The following is a 20,566-nucleotide window of genomic DNA, read 5'->3' on the forward strand; positions in this document are numbered from 1 at the left end:
ATATATAGGTATCCCTGTAATTAAAGACCCCTCCAATTTCTCATTGTTTTTTTCAATCACGCCAAACTGTTGATAGCCTCCATTCAACATCAGGATTCTGCAGCTGTTTTGTTTTTTTTGACATCAACTTCAGCCAAAGCATACCCACCAACAGAAACGCAATACTTTCAATGAAGTAACCGTCGTAGTCTATTTGGCATACTCCACCGGCTTTTAAACACACCTAAAAGAATATGGTAAATTATTTAGTAATAATAATAATGGTAGATTTATTATGATAATCCCTCTATGCCCTTCCCATTATCATAAAGGCCTGTTTATACTTCAACGATAAAAAAGCTAAAAAGCGATTGTTCATGTAGTAAATAAAAGAAATAAGAGAAGTTTTTACACTAGGACGATTCGATAACGATTTTTCATGTATATGATAACAAAATATTTTAACAAATCAAATCAGATGACGTAATAATCATGGAAAAAACGATAAAATCCTTGCTATTACTACAATTTAATGTTTTTCCATGATATGATGTCATCTGACTTGATTTGTCAAAATATGTTATCGCATAAACTGATAATTCATTATCCAATCGTTCTAGTGTAAAAGCTTCTCTTATTTCTTTATTTTCTATATGAACAATTGCTTTTTAGCTTTTTTTATCGTTATCGTTAAAGTATAAACAGGCCTTTGCCCCGGTCACTCTATTAAACGTCTATGAAACTCGGCCCCTGGGGTAATATTCCATAACGTTGCAGCAGCTGATGAGCGCATTTTGGCATTTAACCCTACCAGGTACTGACTTATACTCCTGGGTGGATGGAGAGAAGCAACGCAGATAAAGTTCCTTGCTCAAGGACAAAATTGAGTTGCACATCTTAAGGTTTGGAAACCAAACCCTTCCTGCTGCGCTAAACCACTTCTACTGTATGTTTGAAGTCAAAGTCACCATTTGCAAATCTTTATGGTGTTATAAATTTTCTATTGATCAAATCCTAAATACAGTGAGTTAGTTTGCAATAAAGGTTACGTATATGTATATATATTTTAGCATTAAATTGTAATTGGCCCTATTACTTAACATTTTTAAACAATATGATTTTGTATGCATATACTGTACTGTATATGTGTCTTAAACTGTTTTTAATTACTTTTAACTGGAAAACCGGTGCATGACCAACAGAGAGACTATAACTTTAGTATATCAAACATCAGACTTTATCATATCAAACATTCCATGGAATTTTTTTTTGGGCTGGAAAACTTCAAGTGGCGTATGAAGTTGGTGCTTGACCAACAGAAAGACTGTAAATTTAGTATATCCCCAAAATCAGACTTTAGTATATCAAACATCAGACTTCAGTACATCAAACATTCCATGCAATTTTATTTTATATTGATGCTGTCAAAAGTACATTCTTACCTCTCTGTCTTCTTTTACATCGCAATCATATTCCTGACTACTAACACCATGACATGATCTAAATGTCAGAAAATCGATGAACCATAGTGCAACCGTTGCCGGCCAATTCCCACCAAGATTTGATACGGTGTTTAGAAGGGTTACGTAAGTACCGCCGATAAGCGGGTCACTGATTTTAGAATGAAAAGCCATGGCAGCAACAAACATGCAGTAAAGAGTTACCTGAAGAAAGCAAAGGAATTATAATATTTAAAACCTATAGAAAATCTCAGAAAATTCTGACATGATGTCATGACATGAATGGTAGATCTAATGGGGACCTGCAGTATACTGGAGAAAAGTGGTGGAAGCATTGCAGTTTAATAGTAGGGATACAATTTATTAAAAAGAAGGTAAATGGCACGGTTTTGATTAAACACTGACCCTAAAATATAGAACAAAGTATATTACAGTATTTAGGCAACATACCTGATGGCAACCGTAACTTAGGAGGATGATTAAGTAATAATAAAATGGAAAGTCACCATTTTCAAGCTTTACTGTCGGAGTCCATTTAACAATAATCATAAATACCAAACCCATCATTAATCTGTAATTACAAAAATATTACCTGTGTTGACAGCAGGAATGTACATAACAATTTTGTAATTTTTTATTAATTATACAACAACAATTAGTAATGATAATAATAATGTCACTTTTAAGCTTTTATCATAGGCTGACAGTAATTAGCAGAGAATGCAGCAGTACATGTGTACTTTAGTACACAGATTCCTTAATACTGACTCCTAACTTTGGCATTGGTAATAGTCGATTCCAGTAAATATTTAATCATTTTAAAGCTTATAGTGTAGAGAATATGAATATACAGTATTAAAAAGTTTAATTTTAATAGTTTGGTCACTGATAATGCTGGTTTTGGCATGGCAAGCACCATTTTAGGTTGTAGCCAATAAAATTCTGTAAAATTTTCCTATAAAAAAGGTATCAGATAGCCTTTGTTAATGAATACCATTCCCATAATAGCTTTGCATAGCCACTTACTATTGGTTGGTAACAAATTTTAAAATGTCTATTCTACAGTCTGTAAATCAGCAACTTGTAGAATATTTAAATAAATAATTATTTGTAAATAGCTTATTTATTTGAAGAATTCAATGCCTCAATTGGAATAAATGCCACCCTCAAACAAACACAGTGGGGCATTTATTTTGTCCTCAATTAAATTCCCCCCTCCCCCAAATGACTAAACAAAACTAATGGAAGCAACATCATTCTCAGGACATCCTATTAATGTTCTACTGCAGTAGAATTACATATTTTAACCTGGTTGGGATCAATAAGTCTGGTCACCCAATAACTCATTTTGACAGTAATCTTCACTTACAGTGAAATCAAGGGGAATTCACTTGTGTATTAATTAAAAATAAAGTAATAAAATATTTTGATAAAACTGTTGAAAGAAAACCAATATAAATAATAAAGAGCAGACACTTGTAGCAGTGGCATAATGCTGGGGCAGCAATTCCATTGTGGATTTTTAGGTATGCTTGTGTTTTCATCATGTTTTTGTCATTGCATTCTAAATGTTTTTAATGAAGAAAAATGAAATAGAGGGGACAGTGAACAGGGAGAGATTTTCACAAATGGAGGGTCTATACCACTTCAGTCCCACCATGGTTGGTAAGAGAATTTATGATTATGGTACTTCTAAGATGGTCGGAAATGGCACTTACAGACTTAAAATTTGAATATAACTTTCTTTTTATCTCCATTTTAAAGTTTTTGACAGATTTAGGCAGACCCAGGCAGGCTGTTAACCCCACCTTAATCCACCACTGGATATAATAGGATATACAGCACGTCCTACAGTCGATGTCAGAGACACACTATGCTGTACAGTTTCAAGAAAACCCTTTGGGTCATAGTGCTAGATTGTCGACCGTATGGTAGGAGCCCCTTTGGGGCCCATAAGGGTCGGGGGCCCTGCGGACCGCCACACGAGAGGGCATAGGCGTTAAACCACTGACTTATAGACTACAGTAAAATGTTTCATATGAGTTACAAAATGAGGCTTGCCATGTCAAATCCAGCATCATTGACCAAAATAAGAACATTTTAGTATTTAATAGTAAAGGTTAAAGGTTAAAGGTATATTCATATGCCCCATATTATAAGCTTCAAAATGAGTCTATTGAATGAATGAAGAAATTTACTGGAATCAACTTTATATTCCCAAGTTATGAGTAAAAGTATTTAGGCTTCTCTGTAATATAAACATTACTACCACATTCTTATGCTTAATTACGCAGTTTATCATTTAGCGGCAGCACGCTTATTTGGGGATGGCAAATCTCAAGTATTGAATATTTACCTAAAAGGCATTGCTTTCAACATGACATTCAGGGGCTTAGGCCCTGCAGTGTACTTGGCTATGACCCAGGGCAGAATGATTTGTATTGGCACAAGTGGTACTGCCATCATGGCTAGCTTCTCCTTAGGCACACCAGCTTCTATCAATTTCAAACCTGTGACACTATCAGCAGCTGCAAACCCAATCTAAAAAATAACAAATATTTTATAGAATTTTATATGCAGGCGGTGAAGATACGTGCAACACCAAAGTGAAAGATAAGATGCATCCCTTTTTAGTTCACTCATGTCCCCTGCATTTAGTACGGTGTCTAAATGCATTTACGGCCATATAGGTGTCATATTCTTAATTTTTGTGTGGACTATGAGTGTCGAACATTTTTTTCCATAACCTTTGCAAGTCTGCTGTTTACCTTGCACACACATACTTGCAAAAATATCTTGGGAACTTTACAGGCCTCCTTGAGATTTGTTTTTTTTTAACCAAGATTTTGTTCAGAGGTTTGCATTTTTAATAAAATTTTTACAGATGAGTCTGTATTACTGTATATTTAGTTATTATTTTTAGTTCAATACAATTATGTACTCTAAGTTTAGGTAAAAATGTAAGGCAAACATTACTTTTATTGTAAGGCATATCACTATGTACTGTCTAACTGATTCAAGTTTTAAAATCTGATAAAGTTGCTTGAAAGTTCCAAAAACGCCCTCTATAGATTCATCTTCGTCTTTGCGTTCATGTTTGAATATTAATACAAGTGTTGTGCAGACTATGAAGACTATGCCCCAGAAGAAAAGAAAATCTGAAGGGAAGAAAATAAAACAATTAATAATTAACGTTTTATTAAAATAATTATAAAATGCTAACTGATATTTATAGCATGTTCTATTCAATTTATTAAATATAAATAAACTACACACCTGAAAGAGTAAACAGCCCTTTATCAGCTGGTTCTGAGCGAATATATGCATTACAAAATTCTGCTGATTCAAATGCTAAAAACACAACATTACCCAGAAAATAACCTGCTGTCTGTCCGACAGAGTTGCATGTCGAAGCGTAACCAAGGTTATGTTTTGCTAGCATGGTAAGAGCCCACCCATCCACAGCAATGTCTTGCGTTGCGGCTAAGAAGTTCAAGAAGAAGAATAAGGCTGTGAGAGCGAAAACATTTGGTTCAAAATCTGAGCCTTTCTCACCAAGAAGTGAATTGACACTCCCAGACAGTGCTATCATTGTAAATCCTATAAAATATTGTGTTGGGACCAACCAGGTTTTCCGCCGGCCTAGCCTTGCTATATAAACAGCATCCACAATTGGTGCCCAAAGAAGTTTCATACTAAATGGCCAGAATATAAAGCTAATCATGGCCTGCTGTTTGTAGGAGATTTTATATCCTTGCAGTACTAGTGGGAGACTTCCAGCAAGGCCAAGAGGAATTCCTTGCAGTATGTACAGAAATAAAAGAATTGCCACATTTGAGCGGTCCCCTTGTAATCCAATGGGCCTGGTTTTCTTGTTTGAGTCAGGAATCATCATCTGTGTTTCAATTTCCTCCATATGTTTCCCTTCATCTTCAGAATCGCTCACTTTTGTACTGGGATATTTTGGTTTTGAATTTCTTTTTCGGGACAACATTCCAGGCAGAGATCTTCAATCTGAATACATTTAAAATTGTAGAATGTTAAACATAAAATAAGTGGCATTATTAATAGAGATTTTTGATAAATGAATGTATGTAGGCCTATGAATGTAGAACCATTTTCCTCATCTGTTACTGTCTTGCATTCTCTGCACATTAAACAGTAGAATCAGGTTAACATGAGCGTAGAATTCATACGACAACGTACAGTACAGTATGCACTGGTGACTTTGTGACGTCATTACATTTGGGATCTTGCAGTCGTTGTGCAGTCGAACGGCCTAGGTTAACAATAAAAACAGCTATTTATGTGATGAATATTAAAATATGGTTAGGCCTAGATAGCATATGGTCACGACCATAGTCTAATAGATAGGAATTTTCTAAATGCCGCAGAATAATTTTTATTTTTAATTTAACCATGTGTAAAAATTATTTGGGCCTAGGGCATACAGTATTTTTCTGATCGACGACAGGGCGCTCATTAATTACAAATGATCGGGCCCAAAAAGTGGACCCGATCGTCCTGAAAATGGGTACAAATAGTCTGAAAATGGGCCTGATCATTCTGGACCTGATATAGTCTGATTGTGGGCCCAATTGACTTAAGGCAAAAATCCTTTTATGAATGATTGATTGAAAAAAAGAACACATCATCCTGGAAAATTAGACGCTCTGCAGCTAGGCCTATATACTGAAATAAATGTTAAAATAAATATATGATCATTTTAATTACTGTACGATTCTAAATATACAGACCTACCGTAAATGCTTGAAAAAACGCCCCACCAAATATGATTTTTTTGTTAGTTCGCCTAGTGGAACACAGGCTTAAGCTGGTTTTCCACTACGTGAATGTATTTGTGTGAATCGGAAGCGTTGTTCTTGCGAAAACTCCTATAGAAATGTGAATGCACATGAACGATGCTTTCGATATGCACGAATAAATTTGCCTAGTGGAAAACAGCCATTTAGGCCTTAAGCCTATTTTACACTAGCCTAGGCCTAAGCGAATTTATTTGAATCGAAAGCGTCGGTTGGCTTCCTGAGCTCTGATTGGCTGCGCATTTTGTACGCCTCACAAAAAGCAGAAACAGTTCTAACTACCAATTTCGCTGTAGCAAAAACTCCGATAGAAATGTGAATACGCATGCGCATGAACGACGCTTTCGATTGCGTAAATACATTCGCCGCCTAGTGGGTTTTTTTTTACTAGACGAATTTATCCGCGCGAATCAAATTCCTCAGTTCATGCGCATTCACATTCCTATCAGAGTTTTTGCGAAGTGAAAAAATGTGCTACCAATCAGAGCTCAGGAAGCGAACCGATGCTTTGATCCGTGCGAATAAATTCCCTAGTGTGAAAAACAGGCGTAAAGGAGGCTAAATTCAATGCAACAAACAGAGGCGCTAATGAGGTTTCGCATCCAGCTCTGAAAATAGTTACTAAATTATTTATAAATTACAATTATTCAACACTAATTCTTCTTTGACGACTTGACTTTCATAAAAGCCACTTATTATTCCACAATTATGGTTCATAATTAAGTTAAATAACTAATAATTAGGACGGTACTGTATATCAATAGTAACACCCGATCGCTCAACACAATCAACTCTGCTCCGCCACACCATGGTCGACGTCTGTCGAGGTTTCCAGCGTCTCTCATATAATTTGTACCCAATCGTAATTTTTGTGACCAATTATTGTGAAAACTTGTATTGTTTTGTAGTTCGTCTCTTTGTAGTATATATTTTTCGTAACTTGTATTGTTTTGTTTTTCGTCTCTTTGTAGTACAGTATGTATTTTTCTTGATGAAGATAAAATAAAAGCGAAAAGTAGAATAACATTTTGAGTGACATTCACATAGGTGTATGCAAGGGGTGGTTGGGATGGTCGTACGACCTACCCCCCCAAAAAAATTTTCAAATGTCCACATTTTTTCCAAAGACATTTTTTTCTAGGGCCTTTTCACAATGACAAATCAAAAAGCATTGATGAGGTACCAGCAATGAGTCCAAAGACTTTGCCAATTGCCTGACGTAAACTATCTCAATTCCAGCAATTCTGAAACTGAGCTCGGAGTGTGCTCGTTAAGCTCGTTCAAAAACAGCGAGGAGTTCGAGCCGCTCTTGCGAGGAGTTTGTGCTGCCCGTGCGACCAGTCGAATACGATATGTGCAGTTTGAGTAGAAAGAGCTGCTCAAAACAGATCAGTCGAATACGCCTAGTAACTACAAACAAAGATACTAGAAATACAAGACAGAGCACTTGCATAGCAAAAATGAGGCAAAAATTGGGCCAGACGTAGGCGGCACCCTTCTCTTTTTATAATGCAAGTTTTCTATACTTGGACCCGACGTACAGGGCGCTCTTCTGTTGCTAAGTATATCCAGACGCACACGGCGCCCTTCTTTTTCCACTAATGGAGGAAAACTTTATCACTAATTAGAGTCCGGTCATACGATTCTGTGCTTTTGTGTCTGTCGATTTATTGTTTTGAAATATATATTTATGCCTAGGCCTACTTGTTTGTATCTTATGGAAAATGGCGGCGATATCAACCTCCGCAAAAGGAGATTATGTATTCACAGTTATGTAACAGTGGCAAAAGTTTTTTAGATCGAGTCGTACGCGGCGCCCCATTGTTTGACATGGGGCCGAGTTGACTTGGGGCCGAGTTGACATGGGGCCGAGTTGACTTGGGGCCGAGTTGACTTGGGGCAGAGTTGACTCGAATTCAAACAAGCCGGGTATGAAAATGGTACACCGCGAAGACGTTAACCGTCTTAATTAATGGTTAATTAAAACTCAGGCCTAATTAGAAACTATAATTATTGGATGATAAGTGGATTATTGGAAAGTCAAATCATCAAGGAATGTATTAGCATTGAATAATTGTAAGTGTTAAATAATTAGTAATTAATTTTACGGCCGGATGCGAAACCGTATTAGGCCTAGGCCTATTAATTATTAGCGCCCAAACAGAGACGGGCTTTACCCAACAGCTGTCATGTATTTAAACTAAAATAACCCGATTTATGTGTTAATTGAGTCTACTAACAGCCCAATGCGTGTTGTATGAATGTAATGTAAAAACCTAAACCTTACCTGTGTTTTCAAATTTCTTTCTTAGCTAGGCCTAGGCCTAATAGTAGTAGTAGTAGTACCGGCGCGACAGACACAGTAGAAACAGTTGTGTCGCCCCCCCCCCCTCCCCCTCTTACATATGAGCCAGAAGGGCAAATCTGTTTTCCCTCTTACATATGAAACGCCAGAAGGGCAAATCTGTTTTACAGCAACGAAATCAGAGACCGGAAATTCAAGGTACATAGAGCTAGCACAATTGTGGTGCAGACAAAAAATATAGTGCAAAAAAACTACATCTTTAATATTTTATAGTTTTATTCCCAAAAAAAAAAAAAAAATAGCCCTACGTTGCCAAAAGCAAAAATTCATTAACTTAATGTTGAAGGATTTGTAACTGAAAACGTGTCGTATTGGCTGTGTAGTTGGAAATTTGTTGCCGCCTCTCATAGCTTTGCTCGGAAATCAGAAGGTCTTGGGTTTAAATCTCGATGGGGAAAATAACGTATTTTCCTCAAAAAAATATTTTAATCATTATTTATCACCAGTGGTGGTGTAACTCCATAACAAAGCTACTATCATGTGCTTTTATAAGATTCGTATTACCAGAGAAAAAGAAAACGTATCCTATAAGGGAAAAATCCAAAGCCGAATTTGGCCCTATAGAGCTCTGTCGGTAGTGTATCCGAAACGTAATTGGAAGGTCTTGGGTTCAAATCCCGATGGGAACAATACGAATGAAATATATACGAAATATATAAACTAATTAAGATAAGAAAAATCTACTTAACTAAATTAATATTTCCTCTAAAATGAAAAAGTGCAAACGGCCAAAATGTTCTTGGTCTTCTATTAAGTAATAAGTTTAACATTTATTGTTAGATTTTTTTACTAATCAAGTATTACTTTATGGAAGACCAACAAGATTTCTTATTTCACTTCGAAAAAAATACTACTCCCAATTGGCACTCTTCCAATGTGAAATAAAAGTTCTAGTTAGTACCATTTAAAAGTCCTAATTGTAACCATGATTATATTGATAAAAGATGAAATGCAATGAAATAATTTAAATGAAAACAGATAGATGTTTTATTAGTGGAATTTATGAACATGCTACTTCATCTAACAGTGGGCCTGTCGTTTATAATCCTGTCTCAACCTGTGATAATTTTCATTACATTTTAGGACTCCATAATTTATGTAATGCACTTGACGATAATTCTAAAGCTAATTTTAAATACTTAATTTACTTTAAAGCCCCATTCCCGGCAAAATTTCACTAAAAATTGACTTTTTTTAGAAAATATGCATTTGCATTACTCCAATTTCTATAAATCATGGAAAAATATTGGCATGAATTTTAATTTTACGCAAAAGAATAAAAAAAAAAAGAGAAATACAGACTATTTCTCATAAAATATTACCATTTTCTCGACGAATTCATCGTTAATAGGCAAATTCAGAGGTTGTAGATCGCATCCACTTCATCTAACAGTGGGCCTGTCGTTTATAATCCTGTCTCAACCTGTGATAATTTTCATTACATTTTAGGACTCCATAATTTATGTAATGCACTTGACGATAATTCTAAAGCTAATTTTAAATACTTAATTTACTTTAATTACTAAAATAATTGATAGTTCTTCTATTTGCACCAATTGTTATGAAGCGCTGGCCAAAGAGTTTCTCTAGAGAATTAAAACTGTTTACCCAGGCTACGCTGTATCTCCTAGCCCAATCACATTTGCTGCTTAAAACAAAAAAAACAAACACATTATGTATTTTATTATTTTATTTTTATTCATATTTTTGTCTTGTGGTTAAGAGAATTTTTATACATGTAATGTTTGCAAATTAAACCATCTATATGTAGGACTGATGATAATCAACTTGGTTTGATTTTAGCATTAGAGTTTTGCTGGCTATGGCGCCCCATAGTGCTTTACAAACTACACACGTCACACCAAAGCTAGCTGCACAGTGTTTATATAAGATCTTTGCTGCACAGTACAATAGTGAGTGAGGGCGTCTCAAAGAAGAAATTCGGTTAGTCTCGTCCCACTGGTTCTGCAGTTCTCAAATTCATATTTATTTTCTGCCGAAGTAAGTACAGTACTGTATTTAATATAGGGTAATGTGAAAAAATGTAACGATAAAATTCTTTACATTTAATGTATTTTGCAGTAGTTTGAATTTTTTCTGATTTTTGTTGGAGGAATAGGCTAGACAAGGCCTAGGGTCCCCAGGAGTAGGGTAGGCCTAGGCCTAGTAGTAGGAGGAGGACTGGAGAAGGTAGAGGCATAGATGCCTAGGCTAGGCCCTGGCCTAGATAGGCCTTCCGTAGGCCTCAGTCGGAGTCCCCGATTTAAAAAAAAGGTAGCGTTTACAGGGAGAGTTTTTATGGCTTACCTAGTATTGTCAAAGTGTCCAAATTCTGCTTTTATCCCACAATATTAGGGATGGTTTTGACAAAAACAATAACGTTATTTGGATAGGCAAATTATTATTATTTGTCTTTTTTATTTTGATCCGGTGACCGCACTGTGGCATCGGACGACAGGAGGTCCAGGCCTGTCCAACGTGGGAAAATCCACCCCCCAACACCACTAAAGCTGTGCAAGATCTTTTCAGTTCTCAGCCTGACTACTTGGCCCTCTTATTAGGCCTGTATACAACTTATTTGATCAGGGTTTTAATTTATTTTTTACAAATTTTCAACAGGAAAAACATGTCGGATGAATCAGATGAAGATAGTGCTCCAGTAAGGCAGGTGAATACGGTACAGTTACCACCCCCTCAGCCAATTGTTATTGACCCTGATGCAACGGTAAATATTAAACCTACTTTTGTATCTAGCCACTGATTATTAACTATACATTATTTTCCTAATAGTAATGGTGTTGGAGCTACTTGGTTCACCTCAAAATTTATAGTTTAAAGAGCAGTATCAAGTCAATGTCTGCCAAACAATTGTCTTGTACTGTATCAGATGGCTATTTACATAATAGTAATAATAATAATTTACAAAGTTTTCTATCAAATTCTATATTATTGCATATTATAAGTATTTTATATATTTCTTATTATTTTAAATACAATTTGTATCTGTAGGATGTTGACTTAAATCATCGAAGAATTGACAAGATTCAACATCTTGAAGTACTCCATCAAGTTTCTGTAAGTCAGCATAAGTTTCATTCATCATTTTTACAATTATAGTACCGTAAGACCTCGAATTGAAGCCCTTGAGTTTCGTATTTTTTTGCGAAATTTGGATGAGTTTCTTTTTAGGATGGGCTTTTCTTTTTTAGGCTACTTTTGCAAAATATAGAGGGGGCTTCTTTTCAAAATGAATGCTGTTAATTTTGGGAGTTAAAATATTAAATATGGCCACTGTAACATCAATCGGTATCATGTAGTGTATTAACCGGCATTAATTCACCTAAATTACTGTATAAACCAAGCATGTTTTTAATTTATTTTATTTCTTTGAAATCCATGTACAGTGTATGTACTGTACTATCTCGAAAAGAAGCCGTTGCCATGGGCTTCTTTTCAAGATGGGTCTCTTTTCACAGCTACTTTTGTAAACTAAAGAGGAGGCTTCAATTCAAGATGGACTCTTCTCAAGATTAAGCCCATTGGGCTTCTATTTGAGTTTTAACGTTGTGCAATATTATAGTCAGTTCTGAGGACACTAATAGCAAAATATGCCATCATTTTCTGAAAAAAAATGCAGAACTAAAGGCAATTTTTGAAGGAATTACGTAGATGCTCCTAAGGATTTTATTTTCTATAGTATCCAATGTAACTTGACAGTCAGTCACCTTGTTTTATAAATATTAATCTTCTGGTTGTAGTGTTTCATTGTTTTGTATTAACGTTTTTCCTCTCCTTCTGCAGAGTCTTTGTTTGCGTCAGAATGAAATAGAACAGATAGAAGGATTGGAACAACTAGTGACCTTAGAGGATCTTGACCTTTATGACAACAAACTCAAAAAGATTGAGGGATTACAAACACTAACAAATCTACTGTGAGTGGATGAATGTTAAAGCAATTACCAATACAACATAAAGCTGTGTCAAGACAGGACAAAACATGTGATATACCTAAATGTGGTCATGATGACATCACATCAAGACCATATATAGGCATATAATGACTATATATGGGCATACAACCGGGTTTTTTTTCAAAGACAGAGCTTACACATGAAAAATTGTGCGAGGCAATTAGACATTTTTTTTTCTCTCCCTTGAAGGTCACTGGATCTTTCCTTTAATGACATCCGTGAGGTGGAGAACCTGGAAATGCTGGTGAATGTCAAGAAGCTGTTCCTGATCCAGAACAAGATCTCCAGAATACAGAACCTCTCCACATTGACGCAGATCACCATGTTAGAACTGGGTAGCAATAGAATCAGGGTGAGACAGGAAGCAGGTCATTTTGAATTTGGATAAACTAATATTTCTTTTTAATAAAATTGTTGTATTTCCAGGATAAATAGAAATTAATATAAAAGTCATGCCCTTTTATTTGGTATTTACATAAAATACAATATACATAATACCATATTATATTATTTAATGACAATGATGAAGGCAATGGTGATGGTTAACAGAATTATTAATGATAATTGTGACACGAGACACAATTTGATCTCTCTATTATACTTTTACCAATAACACCATTTAACCTCATTAATAGACAAAAGACAAAAGTGTTAAGTCATAGTGACAGTTATTAAAAATTTCAATGAGAGGAAAAGTGAGGGGTCAGATGTAAGGTCAGTGATTGTAGAGATTAATTTAAAGTAGAAAACAATTTCATTAAGTTTTTGGTTATGCAAGTATTTTCATTTTAGGATACTCCTAATTTCTTGTTGTGGACAGATACAGTATATCATTCTAAAGTTGTTCCATAGTGTGAGATGATGCAACAAACTGTTAATTTTGTTACAGAAACTGGAAAATTTGGACTCATTGGTCAATCTAGAGAGTTTATTCATTGGCAAGAATAAAATTAGTAAACTTGAAAACTTGGGTGCCCTAAAGAAACTGAGAGTATTAAGCATACAGGTTAGTGTACACTACAACAATAGTAAGTAGTACAGAAGTACAGTTAAACCATGGTTAAACTATGGTTAAACTTTCCTAAGTTGACTTTGCCTATTACTCAAATCATTCCGAAGTCATCGTTATTCTACATGCCAAATCGTTGTGTTTTCCATTAATTACTGACTTGTAAGTCAAATTTTATCTAATTCAAATAATTTTTCAATGCCATTTTGGATTCAACTATACTGTTGCATTTGACTTTGGACTGTAAACAAAGTAGAAAACTAGAATAAATATTATTGATAATACAGTACATGCCAAACGACCAGATGCATTTATTTCAATTTATGATGCGACGCTGCACATAAACCCTGTCATTAGGGCCTCGGCATTTTTATTTCCCCAGGAACAAGGGCCACTTTCACTAATACCCCTACATTGTCGATATTTGGCCACCAGTACCCCTCTTTAGTTAATGGACCTGTAACTATAGTAACAAGTCACACTCCGCCCTAACCCTCAATCATTGATGTTATTTTTATGAATAATACACTTTCTTCTGTAACCCTTCAGCATTATTGATGCCTGCAGTGTATTATGTCAGTCAATATGTATCAACATTTATTCTTGAAGTTTAAAATAAATTGAGAATATTGCATACATTATCTCATAATATTTGCATTAATTAGTGTACCTCTTGTTTAATGACAGAGTAATCGGATAGTTACGATTGAGAATCTAGAGGAGTTGGAGTCCTTAGAAGAATTATACATGAGTCACAATGGAATTGAAATGATTCAAGGCTTGGAGAGAAATGTTAATCTGACAACGCTAGACTTGGCATGCAATAGAATAAAGCGAATTGAAAATGTCAGCCATCTAGTAAAATTAGAGGAATTCTGGGTAAGAAATGTGGTTTTAATTGCATTATTATAATTTATATTATGATTGTTATGCTGTTATAAATAAAAATTACTATTATTATTATATTTTATTATCATTATATATTATTTATTATATATTATGTTTATTTTGTTTGATTTAATTGTAAATTATCCTATACTCTGGTATTCTGCCTGGTTCAATTTAGTTTATTAATTATTTTAATTGTGATAGTTATTACACTGATTTTAATATGATTTCTAATATTCCACCTAGTTTAATGGAAACCAGTTAGAGAATTTTGCTGATCTGGATCAGTTACGTAATGCCAAAACTTTACAGACCGTATACTTGGAGCAAAATCCGATCCAAAAGGATCCTGCATACCGACGCAAAGTCAAGCTCGCCCTGCCATCTCTTGCACAGATTGATGCCACTTACTGTCGATGAGGTCGACGTGAGATGGGATCCCTAAGACAACAGAAGATCAACTTAATTACAAATAACAATAAATAACAATATAAAACAATTTCCAGTGGCTAGTTGTTACTTTCATTCCTTCGCTGAAAGAAGTAACTTCATTGACATGGCCAGTTAAGTTGCGCTGCCGTCTCTTGTACAGGACGATGCTAACTACTGTTGATGAGATTGATGTCAGATGTCAGGTGGGATCTTTAACACTACAAGAAGATCAACTAAATTACAAGTAACAACATAAAACAATTTCCTGTGTCTAATTTTACTTTCATTTCTTCAATGAAAGAAGTAACTGCCTTGACATGGTCAGTTTAATTGTGCTGCCATCTCTTACACAGACCAATGCCAACTACTCTTGATGAGATCAAACAATCAGATGTCAAGTGGGATCCTTCAGTTTGTAGAAGATCAACTTTATTGCAAGTAACAGAGTCATTTAATAACTGAAAGAAATACTTAGCAAACTAAAAGATTATAGTGGTTGCGATTGTTGTAGTTAGGTATGTCAATAAAAGAGTGTATTTAATACATTGTTGCAGCAATATTGCAGTGTTTTTTAGTTGTGAAATTACATTTATAAATACATATTTTTGGTTCTGTCAAAAAGAAGGTTGAAAAATGTTTTTGTATAGCTAACATAAACATTATTATAATGCAAATTGTTAGATGTGTAAACTTTATTGACATGGTCAGTTTCACTTTGAATTCTGAGCTGTGTAGTAAGTTAGGTGCTAGTGAAGCGTTTTCAAGTACTTGGTAAACATTAATTCATTATCTTATAGTCTGGATGCTTTATTTTTTCCAGGTGTCAATAGAGGTAAAATATGGTATTATCAAGACCACCTATTTTGCATTATATTCTCTGAAAATTATACTTGCTGGAAAACATTTATCCTCGTTTGCTAGCATTTTTTAGTGTAAAATGCATGCATGCAGTGGAAAGTACCGCATGGAAATCATTCAAAGTACTGTGTGTGAAATAACCTAGACAAGACTTTCTTTATACCTTGTTTCGCGAACTTATATTTTTAAAGATTGTCATTGGAGGGCGGAAACAAAATAAAAATAAAATTTTGTTTTCTTATTTGGCAAGCAGTTTTGCCAAAAACATCGAGAAGGAGAAAAAAAGTAATAAAATGTTATTGTTGGATGTAAACAGTGTAGTAATAAATGGTTAAATCATGGACCTTTTTTAATAGGTCCATGGTTAAATGCTTTAAATTTTTAAAATTAGGAAAATCCAGACATTTTATTTTTGAAGATTTCATGGCAGTGGTGGGCGTAATAAAAATAAAGAAAAAACTCCTTTTTTTCTGAAATTTTCAGTTTTTTTCATGGCAACAGATTCGGTAATTGGCCAAAAAATTGTATTTATAATCATCAATATTTGTGGGCGCGGGTGCACAAAACAAGGTATATAAAAATCTCGCCTTATTGACTGACTTATTGATTGATTGATTGATTGATTGATTGATTGAATATTTTGATTATTATTCAGATAGATGATTGTAGTGGTAAATTGTGTCATAAAAGTTAAAATATCTATCTTTTTATACTCAATTGAAAATATTATACTTGTTAAATACAATGACAAGGTATGCTGAAATAATTATTGAAATATTAGATATAAATTACCAATAGTATTACTGTAATTTCTGGTGGTGAAGACCAAAAAATATTGACTTCTAAGGTAACCAAATGTGGATATAGTTAAACTGGCATAAGTCGACTTTTCCTAACTTAAATTTCTAAGTCGATCTTATTTTACATGTCAGATTGTTGTATTTTCCAATAATTAATGATCTGTAAAAGTCAAAACAATTGTCAATGCCATTTTGAATTCGACTTCAGCAATGTAAAACGAAGTATAGGACATGCCATTTCTTTGTGAAACAGCTAGAAAAATTGTGCTGTTTTCCAGGTAGCAGGCAGCTTTATGAAAGTATGGTAGAAGCAAAGAGGTCGATTTGATGATTTGAATGTTGTGTATTGTATTATTGAATTTTACTTAACAAATACATAACCAAAAATTCTATTCACTCCCAAGAACTTTGTGGTATATTTTAAGATACCATATTTATGTCAATAAACACTCCAGTCATGTCTTCATTTTTTAAGGGAGTGTATTTAATGGAAACAGTTGGCCACCACACAAAATGTTGATTCTGCTAAAGTAAACATTGATGATAGAATGGTGTTTATTGCAATAGTTTTGTTTAGTCATGTGAGGTGATTTGAATTCTGATGAAAATTAGAAAAACCCTCTTTATTCCGAATGATGTTTGGGTAAGAGCGATTTTATTAAAAGTGCGGCATTCAGTTGAATAGGTACAGTATACAGATTTACCAGACAAGAACGCTATCTACATTCAATGAACAGTTAAAATCACAGAATGATTGTTGTGTTAGATCTTGACATTTAATAGTAATAAAATATGTTTTATATTGTCAAGAATAATGGCCTGCTAGTCGAAGTTTGTATTATTGACGCTTTGAATATTAACATTTTTAATTGATTGATTTCCGTTCAGGCATGGCGCCAGCGGGTGGGGGGACCACAACCCCCCCCGGGGAGAAAAAGCACAATTCGATGGCCTCGCCCCCTGGACCACTTTCGAAACATTTTAATTGAAGCTCGACCGCGCCCATATTGCTTTCGTCGGGGAAATCTGACTCCTCGTCCACCAACATTGGGACTGAGGCAAATATTGCACCTCTAGATTGCCGGAATTGTTGCTATCAGAGTTTGGTATTTTTTTTTTTCTCCATTTCTTATATTTTTGAGTGGACCCCTTTGAATCCACCTATGGAATACCTTTTCCATGAAAGGGTTATTCAAGAAGAGCAATTCAATTGGAACCTGGTGATAGCCAGATTTGAACCGGGGTCTTCAGCGCAAGAGCAGGAACACTACCTCTTGGCCAGACGCTCACTTCTACAACTGCAGACAGTGCATGGATCTGTATTGGTTTCATTTCATTTATTCGTCACTTGATAAAAAATACAATATTCAAAAAACAAAACACAAAGTAAGACAATTAAAAATCAAAATAAATCACTTTGAACGTGGTTATTTAACCCCATTCAACAAAATAAAATACAAATAATGTTTACATATAAAATATTACCATTAAATTTGTATATGCAATTAAACTTAAGATATTCAGTTATAAAATTTAGATTATGGATAATTATGATACTGTATTGATAAAAAGGGTCAAGACATGTAGGCCTATTGATGGATACAGACAGATACATAAGATAGTGTCAAAGTTCAATCTGTGCTCAGTGAAGCACACTAGTAATTCAATAATACAGCCATTTAAATATTTAATTCCACATAAAATATTTCAATTCAAACTTATGGCTTTTTCACTGTATACAGACACGAGCTGGCTCTATTTTATCAAGGCATACATTAATAATAAAATATTCATTTTGTTTGTTTGAAATTAAATATTTTTTAACATTTATATTATATAAAGAAGTATATATATAAATTATATAGGGCCTAGTCCACAAGAATAAGTGAGGACACACGGAAACATGTTTTTAGCAACTATATTCCAAGAATTGTTTCTTTTGAAAATAATATTGGAGGAAGCAATGGTGAAACACTCAAAAAGGAAAAAGAAAAAAAAAAAAACCCTACTTAATAAAAGAAATAAATTGGTATTTTAATTCTTTATTTGTTTTGTGGTAATTATAACAGTCTGTATGCCAAAGAATTGTAAAAGTTGGAAACGGGTCACTATACCTAAACATACACAAATACGCCTACTGTAATTCTATTTTAAAATTCTTATCCAACTGATTAATATGTAATACTGTACTAATAATATAATAACGATATTGCATTTTGTTTTAACTGCAGTTATTTTCCCAATTTATGCCAAAAATCTGTTCGGCTATAACGAGAATATAACTTGAAGCGTAAAAATTAAACAAAGTGAAATTTAATTTGAATATCTTAAACAAGATACGCCCTCTTCTAAGCATTTTGAACGACAAGACAGGATATCTTTGCCCTTAAAAATAGATAAAATATATAAAATTGTCCAGAAAACCTCAATTCCTGGAACAGCAAGGATACTAGGTGAAGCCTACTAAAGGCTCACCTTTGTCTTATCATTGGTAGATAAACTTCGGTTACACATCTAGCAGAGGAACTTTCGTAATAATAACTAACAGTCATTCCATAGAGTACATACCTCCGCCCTGTGCTTAGATACCGAACAATACGCAGACTGTGTATGGGCGATTCCATTATTTCCTTTAATGCTCGGGGGTGAAAAAGGTTCTTTGACCTTTGTAGTTCCCAAAGTGTAATCATCTCTTAGATCATTATGTACCATTCGACTAAATGTTATAGTGATTCATTTCCTAGTTTTCGTGTAACCTTGCTAACAGACAGATAGACAGACAGACACAGATGACATAATCGCCTTGGTGGAGATAGGCCTACTAATAATACTATATCTGTATAACGGATCATAGGGCTTTGTTTCAATTGTAAAATGAGATACAAAATGATTAATTTACTATGTTACTGAAGATCTACAGTACAGTTTTATATTGAAGTGTAGTTTCAAAATGTTCTTTGGTAAGTGTGAAGTTCAGAGAACTCGGGCCTGTCATACCGCAGAACGCACTCCAGAAAATCAATTATAGTACTTTATGTTCCTTTTTTTAGTGACCATTCACCAGTTTAGCTCTTTCATCAATTTTTGGCTCCGCCATCGATTCGTAATCGTCAATTAACCGTTTATTTTTGTCTTCTTCATCGGATTGGTGCATTCTTTCGTTGCTGTTGCATATACCGTAACCAAAGTATACACAGAATCCTATTATAACAAGAATTGAAAAAAAAAAGATTAATTCTACAGTAATTATGCCTTGTTTCCATAGAATCGCTACAGAGTCGCTACAGCTTTCGCTGTAATCCTTACCCTGTGTAGCAGTGTAGCTGTCCCCGACGTAATTCGGAACGGTCTCTGATTCAACTGACCAATAGCGTCGCCAGAGGAATCAGCGATAGCGTGTGGTGATTCTTAGGGAAACAATGCTTTACATTACTTGTGATATTTAAATAAAAGCATATCATTTGTTTTAAATTTTCTTCAATAGCAATTTTTCTGAAGGTCATAAAGCTCTCCACTTATTAACATTGAGGTTTCCATCAACCAAACACAATGTGCATACTGAGGCATGTCAAAGTACATCAGTGGTAATAAAAAATAGTATATACAACCAATGGTAATAAAAAATATATATAAATAAAATGGAATTAGTAGGGCCTACTATCATGAATACCACCTGAAGTCGCTCTTACTCAATCAGGAAACAAGTTTTTATGTTTACTTTAAATTACTGAGTCGATTATGTTCCATAAATCGGGTAAGTAGCTGACGATAAGAAAGCGTCATCACGGTTCTAGGACAATTACCCCCTGGGTATTAACCCCCGGAAAATTACCCCCCAAAAAACAACCCCAAGGACAATTACCCCCTGTAAAATTACCCCCAGTAAAATAAACCCCCCCCCCCCACGGACAATCACCCCAGGAGGACAATTACCCCCTGGAAAATTACCCCCTGGAAAATTACCCCCTGGAAAATTACCCC

At 34.6% G+C, this 20,566-nt stretch overlaps 3 protein-coding genes across 4 annotated transcripts in view; 1 reads left to right on the top strand and 2 right to left on the bottom strand.

The window, feature by feature from the left end:
- Nucleotides 1–13: 13 nt before the first annotated feature.
- Nucleotides 14–8,622, bottom strand: LOC117106601 (acetyl-coenzyme A transporter 1-like). The gene is made up of 7 exons (XM_033247982.1): nt 8,550–8,622; nt 4,716–5,718; nt 4,416–4,597; nt 3,796–3,980; nt 1,890–2,010; nt 1,422–1,643; nt 14–223 (listed from the first exon to the last, which is right to left on the bottom strand). Exons 2-7 carry the CDS (start codon nt 5,431–5,433, stop codon nt 53–55), a joined length of 1,599 nt encoding a protein of 532 aa, XP_033103873.1. The 5' UTR covers nt 5,434–5,718; nt 8,550–8,622; the 3' UTR covers nt 14–52.
- A 1,898-nt stretch (nt 8,623–10,520) lies between these two features.
- Nucleotides 10,521–18,588, top strand: LOC117106603 (protein phosphatase 1 regulatory subunit 7-like). 2 transcript variants are annotated; one of them, XM_033247983.1, is made up of 8 exons: nt 10,521–10,628; nt 11,247–11,352; nt 11,637–11,702; nt 12,429–12,559; nt 12,788–12,950; nt 13,488–13,604; nt 14,295–14,486; nt 14,742–18,588. In XM_033247983.1, the coding sequence occupies exons 2-8, from the start codon at nt 11,254–11,256 to the stop codon at nt 14,913–14,915; spliced, it is 942 nt and encodes a 313-aa protein (XP_033103874.1). In that variant the 5' UTR covers nt 10,521–10,628; nt 11,247–11,253; the 3' UTR covers nt 14,916–18,588. The 2 variants fall into 2 exon arrangements, with proteins under 2 accessions (XP_033103874.1, XP_033103875.1); XM_033247984.1 differs by having other exon boundaries at nt 10,534–10,571.
- A 1,043-nt stretch (nt 18,589–19,631) lies between these two features.
- The window catches only part of LOC117106631 (cationic amino acid transporter 2-like), a 17,756-nt gene continuing 16,821 nt past the window's right edge, over nt 19,632–20,566 (bottom strand). The window contains exon 11 of the mRNA XM_033248024.1: nt 19,632–19,786. Within this exon, the coding sequence (XP_033103915.1) occupies nt 19,632–19,786 (155 nt within the window). The remainder of the gene's footprint in view (nt 19,787–20,566) is intronic.

The sequence above is a fragment of the Anneissia japonica genome, unplaced genomic scaffold (genome assembly GCF_011630105.1).
Source record: "Anneissia japonica isolate Jap-2015-1 unplaced genomic scaffold, ASM1163010v1 scaffold1306_len716249_cov185, whole genome shotgun sequence".
Classification (NCBI taxonomy): Eukaryota; Metazoa; Echinodermata; class Crinoidea; order Comatulida; family Comatulidae; genus Anneissia; species Anneissia japonica.